We start from the raw sequence: 8,290 nt of genomic DNA, 5'->3' as shown, positions 1-8,290 counted from the left end.
TTACACGGCAATCACAGATGTTGGTAGTAAACGAAAGAGAAAAGTTTTCTCTTTCATAAACTGTAGTGAACTGTGTTCGACTAGTAACGGTTTGTCTGGAATTTGCATTCAAAGTGGATTTTGACAGTTGGCTTTTAGGCCGTAATCATATGTTTGTCGAGAATAGATCTATTCTCTCTGTAAAATACTGACACGTCTGTAAATCTGGCATCGCCGCATGGAGTATTAAATTTTGTTATGTCATTGATAGCCGGAAAATTTTTTAATGTCACGAACTGTTAAAATAGTTTGTATATCGTTAGATTCCCACGAGTAAACCAAAATGTCCACAGGAACTGAGAAGCACGGATTGAAAATCGACGATAGCAACCGTAAATTAAAAAAGACGGAAATCGATTTCATGCGTTTAATAGAGCAGCAGAACTTACAGCGTGTTGAGAAATTGCAGCGTCAACGGAGAAGTAGCAGAATTACCGGACTGGTTCTAGGAGGATCAGTGCTGGGCATCTATCTTTATACGATATTGTCGGTGAAGCAGGAAAAATTTCTGGATGATTTTGAAGAACCACTGAAAGTTGAATTGCCAGAGAAACAATAGGGTAAAACTTGCTTAGCAATTTTGTTGTTTACAGTAAGTAGTTCTAGCTAATCACGCATTATATTTCATGTTTATGTTCCAGGCTTAGAAATTATCTTTAAAATGTCTTCATCTACCGCAATAAGCTTGTTGGCAAAGAGTGGTGCTAGGATTCCTCCTTTACCGACAATACGCGACTTGGTTGGATTGTACAAGCTAAGAGCAATCAAACAACTTTTGCAGAACTTCCTTATGGACGAGAGATTAACGAATAAAATAGTGCGTGCGGCGGGCAACATTCAAAATAATTATGTGCTTGAGGTTGGCCCGGGTCCAGGTGGCATAACACGATCCATTATCAAAATGTGTCCACGACATTTGGTTGCTGTGGAAAAAGACAGGTGCTTTCTACCGACCCTGGAGCTATTGCCGGAGGCCTCAAAGGATTTTCTCCGAATGGATATCGTACGTAAGGATATACTTGAGTACCATATGGCGGCACCTTTTTCCGATTGTTCTAATATGGATTGGCAAGACAAACGGGCTCCTGTGCACATACTCGGAAACTTACCACTTGCGATTTCCACCCGATTACTAGTCAACTGGCCTCGTGAAATGAGTTTGCAAACAGGCGCCTGGTCCTTACCACTTGCGATTTCCACCCGATTACTAGTCAACTGGCCTCGTGAAATGAGTTTGCAAACAGGCGCCTGGTCCTATGGACGCAGCAGTCTGATTAACATTTCGGAAGGAAATTACAGAGCACATAGTTGTTCCAATTCTGGCAAAGATACGTTGCCGCATCTCGGTGGTGAATCAAACAAGCTTCTTATTCCTGACAAAGCATTGGTACCCAAACCAGATGTCGTGGGAGGAATAAACATAATTCCGTTAAAAACCCTCTTCCCATTGTTAATTTCGATGTTTTGGGGAAAGTTGTTCGTCATATTTCGACGCGTCAAAAATAGTGCCGTCGAGGTGTCGCAAACGTTTACCCATCTGATGTGCGAGAACTCTCGATCATTTTTTCAACTTTCTACGGAAGAGTGAGAATCGTTGAAGCCTACGATTTGCTGATGAAATCCAACCCAGATATAAAGCATTATGATTACTGAGCACCAAAAGAGAAAGCAGTAGTTGAAGATATTTTAGTAGTCTATTTACTGATAATGTAAAATAAATTCAAATGTCAAACAGAATGCTCCGTCGTAGACGCCATGGCAAGTCCAATTTAAAAAAAAAAAATCAAGGCTGCCGGGAATATACGGACTGTCGTATTTTAAATCGGGCTTTGACTGATCGTAACTGACGAAGCATTCTGTATGACTTTTTGTATCTTTATACTGTGGTGTTATCCTTTAAACACATTGCTCCGATTTACTCAATGATTTAAAATAAGTTCTATTTGGTTTTTATCTTATACTACCTGCCAAAAGTTGGGAATCGCCTTAATAATTATTGCAACACGCATACTGAATCACAAGCAACAGTTCAAATACTTATGAGTTTAAAAAAAGGATAAAGGATTTTTTTGTTGGGATATGGAACCACCGCGACCATTGAGTTGATCTATTGTGGTATACCCCTGCTTATTATCGGCTCAGGTCGACGAGTTACCATTGAGCGAAGACTACACGCAGAATTTTATTTATGCATCGATAGTATACTTCTGCTGTAAATTTTATGCATTGGACATATTCGGTCTATCCACTCATTGAATGCTTACTAGAAGTATATGCATGAAAATGCTTAAAAATCACAGCAGAAGAAAAGAGACTGGAATAGTGTACAGCCGAAAACCTTCCATGGTAACCTATTTTCAAGTTGCAAACAAATCAGTATCGATGAAATGCGTTACCAAGTTCACTTGTTTGCATTCCCTCCATTCATTCATTCCGCGTGATCATTTTTCAATCTGAGTATGCTTCACTATGTTCGATTCTTATCCATTCAGAAGTGAGACACGAGATCCATAATATTTTTCGAATTCAATCGAAGTGATTGAGAGTTTTGATGCTCTTATGCATAAGAAGGGCATTTGAAACCTATAGTTACGGGCCTTTATGGTACTAGAGCCTCGGATAGTACCATTGATGCCAAAATATCTTCATTTTCATGCCCAAAAAATTGCAACGAATGCTGTTTGATTCATTCATCAAGCATCGAAAGTTTTCGATTTCGATAAGAAAATATCCATATTGGACCGATCTTCACTCAATGCTGAGTTGCCTCTGACAACAGGTAGTACAGCATTTATTGACGAATGAAAAGTTCGATTTGGCGCGTTATGTATTTGGATTTTATCGCCTACTACAAATAGGATGACCTGATAAGCAAGGACAATTGGTGCAGCATACTACATTCAACGTTAATATGCATCATTTTAGATCAACAATATTTTCATCAATCACCATCACTGGTTTTATATTAAAGATCTGTCAAAATTATGAATCTAGAAATGAAACACTCCTGAACATGCCCTTAAGGTCAGTATGCTTGTTCCCTGTAAAGTTCAGCCCGAAATGAACTGGAATTCTGGCTGGTTCCAATTCGTATACGAGCTCCAGTGACACAACCGATTCTAACTAGAATCGGTTGTGTCACTGGAGCCGGAATGCGAACTGGAACCAACCAGAATTCCGGTTCATATTTTCGGCTGAGCTTAACTGGGTTGGCCCTTTTCAAAAACACCCCTCTAAGAACGGTTGGTTTCAAAATCGTCCAATGACGGACGTTCGTTGGACCAATTTGGACAACGTCCAAATAACCGTTCAACGAACGTCCATCGTTGGACCCGTGTTGAACGATTTTGAAACAAATTTTTGGACGTCTCAGTGGGACGCGAGAAATCATCAGGTTTGTTCCAGTACATGAAAGTTACTCCCTGTTGTTCTGGAGCAAAAAATTCTTGCTCCTTTTCACTCCGGTTTGCCACCAGAACCCGGTCAAACCATTCGGAATTTGATTCGGAATCCTGAATGGAGTCAGTATGGATTCCAAATCAAATGCAACAACCGATTCTGAGTCGGAATCGGTTGTTGAATTTGATTTGGAATCCATAATGACTACCCTCTAAGAACGGTTGGTTTCAAAATCGTCCAATGAAGGACTTTCCTTGGACCAATTTGGACAACGTCCAAATAACCGTTCAACAAACGTCCATCGTTGGACCCGTTTTGAACGATTTTGAAACAATTTTTTGGACGTCTCAGTGGGTATCCATTAAGAAATCCGAACCGGTTCCGGAATGAGTTTAACTGGGAAGAAGAAAACAGAGAAGAAGATAGTACAGGAACGATTTTCTCCCTGTTTGCTCCGGAGTACTTCCAGTTTCTCCTGGTACTGGAACAAACCTATCATAAAGGGCCAGTGTTGCTGTTTTCTCTTCGAAGAATACTCGAAAAACATATGATTACGGCCTAAAAGCCAACTGTCAAAATCCACTTTGAATGCAAATTCCAGACAAACCGTTACACGGCAATCACAGATGTTGGTAGTAAACGAAAGAGAAAAGTTTTCTCTTTCATAAACTGTAGTGAACTGTGTTCGACTAGTAACGGTTTGTCTGGAATTTGCATTCAAAGTGGATTTTGACAGTTGGCTTTTAGGCCGTAATCATATGTTTGTCGAGAATAGATCTATTCTCTCTGTAAAATACTGACACGTCTGTAAATCTGGCATCGCCGCATGGAGTATTAAATTTTGTTATGTCATTGATAGCCGGAAAATTTTTTAATGTCACGAACTGTTAAAATAGTTTGTATATCGTTAGATTCCCACGAGTAAACCAAAATGTCCACAGGAACTGAGAAGCACGGATTGAAAATCGACGATAGCAACCGTAAATTAAAAAAGACGGAAATCGATTTCATGCGTTTAATAGAGCAGCAGAACTTACAGCGTGTTGAGAAATTGCAGCGTCAACGGAGAAGTAGCAGAATTACCGGACTGGTTCTAGGAGGATCAGTGCTGGGCATCTATCTTTATACGATATTGTCGGTGAAGCAGGAAAAATTTCTGGATGATTTTGAAGAACCACTGAAAGTTGAATTGCCAGAGAAACAATAGGGTAAAACTTGCTTAGCAATTTTGTTGTTTACAGTAAGTAGTTCTAGCTAATCACGCATTATATTTCATGTTTATGTTCCAGGCTTAGAAATTATCTTTAAAATGTCTTCATCTACCGCAATAAGCTTGTTGGCAAAGAGTGGTGCTAGGATTCCTCCTTTACCGACAATACGCGACTTGGTTGGATTGTACAAGCTAAGAGCAATCAAACAACTTTTGCAGAACTTCCTTATGGACGAGAGATTAACGAATAAAATAGTGCGTGCGGCGGGCAACATTCAAAATAATTATGTGCTTGAGGTTGGCCCGGGTCCAGGTGGCATAACACGATCCATTATCAAAATGTGTCCACATTTGGTTGCTGTGGAAAAAGACAGGTGCTTTCTACCGACCCTGGAGCTATTGCCGGAGGCCTCAAAGGATTTTCTCCGAATGGATATCGTACGTAAGGATATACTTGAGTACCATATGGCGGCACCTTTTTCCGATTGTTCTAATATGGATTGGCAAGACAAACGGGCTCCTGTGCACATACTCGGAAACTTACCACTTGCGATTTCCACCCGATTACTAGTCAACTGGCCTCGTGAAATGAGTTTGCAAACAGGCGCCTGGTCCTTACCACTTGCGATTTCCACCCGATTACTAGTCAACTGGCCTCGTGAAATGAGTTTGCAAACAGGCGCCTGGTCCTATGGACGCAGCAGTCTGATTAACATTTCGGAAGGAAATTACAGAGCACATAGTTGTTCCAATTCTGGCAAAGATACGTTGCCGCATCTCGGTGGTGAATCAAACAAGCTTCTTATTCCTGACAAAGCATTGGTACCCAAACCAGATGTCGTGGGAGGAATAAACATAATTCCGTTAAAAACCCTCTTCCCATTGTTAATTTCGATGTTTTGGGGAAAGTTGTTCGTCATATTTCGACGCGTCAAAAATAGTGCCGTCGAGGTGTCGCAAACGTTTACCCATCTGATGTGCGAGAACTCTCGATCATTTTTTCAACTTTCTACGGAAGAGTGAGAATCGTTGAAGCCTACGATTTGCTGATGAAATCCAACCCAGATATAAAGCATTATGATTACTGAGCACCAAAAGAGAAAGCAGTAGTTGAAGATATTTTAGTAGTCTATTTACTGATAATGTAAAATAAATTCAAATGTCAAACAGAATGCTCCGTCGTAGACGCCATGGCAAGTCCAATTTAAAAAAAAAAATCAAGGCTGCCGGGAATATACGGACTGTCGTATTTTAAATCGGGCTTTGACTGATCGTAACTGACGAAGCATTCTGTATGACTTTTTGTATCTTTATACTGTGGTGTTATCCTTTAAACACATTGCTCCGATTTACTCAATGATTTAAAATAAGTTCTATTTGGTTTTTATCTTATACTACCTGCCAAAAGTTGGGAATCGCCTTAATAATTATTGCAACACGCATACTGAATCACAAGCAACAGTTCAAATACTTATGAGTTTAAAAAAAGGATAAAGGATTTTTTTGTTGGGATATGGAACCACCGCGACCATTGAGTTGATCTATTGTGGTATACCCCTGCTTATTATCGGCTCAGGTCGACGAGTTACCATTGAGCGAAGACTACACGCAGAATTTTATTTATGCATCGATAGTATACTTCTGCTGTAAATTTTATGCATTGGACATATTCGGTCTATCCACTCATTGAATGCTTACTAGAAGTATATGCATGAAAATGCTTAAAAATCACAGCAGAAGAAAAGAGACTGGAATAGAAAGTATGCTAACTATGCATATTTTTGTTACTCAGTATGGTCTGTGCCAATATGAGAAAAAGGAAGATCTACGGTTTGGTTATGAAAATCCCGCCAACTTGAAAGTGAATGATTAAGGGAGGCTTTGAATTTGAATCATAGTTGGGTTTGATTGAGCTGAAAGTTTGCATTTGAAAATGAAAATATGCGTCACTGGCCTGGACAAGCGTAAAACGACTTAGCACTATACTGCCCATAACAGCATAAGAGTCCCATGTTGAAAAACAGCAAGCCGAGAAAAACACTGTTCAAGATTGTCCCATCCATTGAGCCAAATGGATGGGACAACCATGCTTTGGTATTTTTTTTGATATTTTTTGAACAAACCCGGTAATCTTATTTGTGCAGTGTGATTAAGTGGTGATACAGAATACAATCCAACGGATAACTCATTTTCGACAAAAATCCACATGGGACTCTTATGCGTTTATGGGCAGTATATGCTGTCGGTTCCGATGTTCTCTCGTCGATTTGCGCACTACAGATGGAAGTAGGCCACCACTAATCGGACTGCTGTTTGCTGGTTGTGAATCTAGGCGGTAACGGAACCGTTTGTCGTGGTGGTAACCTGGTGACATTTCACATGGCTCATAAAAGTGTAGATATCTTTATCTCAATCAAACAACTTTTCAATGGATAGTGATATAATTAAGGTATCGATCACAGGCTTCGATTGCATTTGATGTATGCTTGAACGTTCTGCCTTGGAACTCACTCTCGTAGTGCAGATCTCCTTGTCGATCTGCGATTACACGATGCTACAGTGATTTTGTTCTTTTCACGTGACCTAGTATGGGTCGTAGAACTCGCCCAATGCAACACAAGATAATGTTTGAAAAATGTTGAATACCCTCAAAATCTTGAATTATGACAAAAAACTATTTTTTGGGACTATCGGCATTAAAAAATTTTTCTGCGCGGTCACTTTTCAACCGATTTTTTTAGTGTTCTGGAAAGAAGAAGAAATTACCTTATCAACGGTATGCTATGTTATGTTCTTTTATCCAAGATACTTTGCGGCTTTGGATCAACAATATGAAAAATACCAATATTTTGTGATTTTTCCATGAAAATTACTCAACATTCTTCTAAAGAAGCGTCTTCAATTTATCCAAGATACTTTGCGGCTTTGGATCAACAATATGAAAAATACCAATATTTTGTGATTTTTCCATGAAAATTACTCAACATTCTTCTAAAGAAGCGTCTTCAATTTAATAAAATTTTAGAGAGAGCGTTCAACTTTGCATCTAACGACGTATTTATCATAAGAAATTGAAAAATTGGCAGAGTTGTCATTTTTTTTTACAAATTAGATACTTGCTCGCATGAACATTTAAGAGGCTAGTGAGGTATTGACTCACACTATAAAATGCTAAAATTATATCTTGTTATTTTTTCAAATTTCAAGCTAACATTTGAATTAATATACGATAAAACACTAGCGCCGCCAAACTAACTTATCCCAACTACAGACACTTTATACACAGACTAGCGAAGTGTCAAAAATTGCTTCTTAGAGTCATTGGCAACTGCAGGATTGTGAAGTTAGAGAATTTCTCTTCACGCTCCCTAGACATATAAAATTCAATACAAAACTACCAACACTATATTTGTCATGAAATGGGCTTATTTTGTATGCAATTTGCTGTTATAATGAAAATGTCGATAAAAGTCGTCATTTTGAAAGGACAAGTATTCAAAATAATTGAAAAACATATGTAATTTTTTTCATCCACTGCAGTGCACTGGCCGCGTTGCATAGGATGAGAGGGGGGTAGCACAGATAACAGACGTTTAGGCTCGATTTGAATCGTGTGTAAATACCCGCTACTGAAATTTCGAA

The 8,290-nt window shown here is 39.1% G+C and overlaps 2 protein-coding genes across 5 annotated transcripts; both read left to right on the top strand.

Moving 5' to 3' along the window:
- Positions 1-461: 461 nt before the first annotated feature.
- On the top strand, positions 462-1,918 carry LOC131690750 (dimethyladenosine transferase 1, mitochondrial-like). Of its 2 annotated transcripts, XM_058976720.1 has the most exons (3): positions 462-599; positions 681-1,212; positions 1,288-1,918. In XM_058976720.1, exons 2-3 carry the CDS (start codon positions 701-703, stop codon positions 1,625-1,627), a joined length of 852 nt encoding a protein of 283 aa, XP_058832703.1. In that variant the 5' UTR covers positions 462-599; positions 681-700; the 3' UTR covers positions 1,628-1,918. The 2 variants fall into 2 exon arrangements, with proteins under 2 accessions (XP_058832703.1, XP_058832702.1); XM_058976719.1 differs by having other exon boundaries at positions 681-1,918.
- A 2,313-nt stretch (positions 1,919-4,231) lies between these two features.
- Positions 4,232-5,961, top strand: LOC131690710 (cytochrome c oxidase assembly factor 3, mitochondrial). Of its 3 annotated transcripts, XM_058976653.1 has the most exons (3): positions 4,509-4,646; positions 4,728-5,256; positions 5,332-5,961. In XM_058976653.1, the coding sequence occupies exons 2-3, from the start codon at positions 4,748-4,750 to the stop codon at positions 5,669-5,671; spliced, it is 849 nt and encodes a 282-aa protein (XP_058832636.1). In that variant the 5' UTR covers positions 4,509-4,646; positions 4,728-4,747; the 3' UTR covers positions 5,672-5,961. The 3 variants fall into 3 exon arrangements, with proteins under 3 accessions (XP_058832637.1, XP_058832636.1, XP_058832635.1); XM_058976654.1 differs by lacking the exon at positions 5,332-5,961 and having other exon boundaries at positions 4,232-4,646; positions 4,728-4,866; XM_058976652.1 differs by having other exon boundaries at positions 4,728-5,961.
- The last annotated feature ends 2,329 nt before the right edge of the window (positions 5,962-8,290 follow it).

Source organism: Topomyia yanbarensis, chromosome 3, assembly GCF_030247195.1.
Source record: "Topomyia yanbarensis strain Yona2022 chromosome 3, ASM3024719v1, whole genome shotgun sequence".
Taxonomy (NCBI): domain Eukaryota; kingdom Metazoa; phylum Arthropoda; class Insecta; order Diptera; family Culicidae; genus Topomyia; species Topomyia yanbarensis.
This window is presented reverse-complemented; position numbering and strand designations above follow the sequence as displayed.

Bases quoted from the DNA above. Each gene is read 5' to 3' on its own strand.
- LOC131690750 (XM_058976719.1), top strand. From the start codon at position 701: ATGTCTTCATCTACCGCAATAAGCTTGTTGGCAAAGAGTGGTGCTAGG.
- LOC131690710 (XM_058976652.1), top strand. From the start codon at position 4,748: ATGTCTTCATCTACCGCAATAAGCTTGTTGGCAAAGAGTGGTGCTAGG.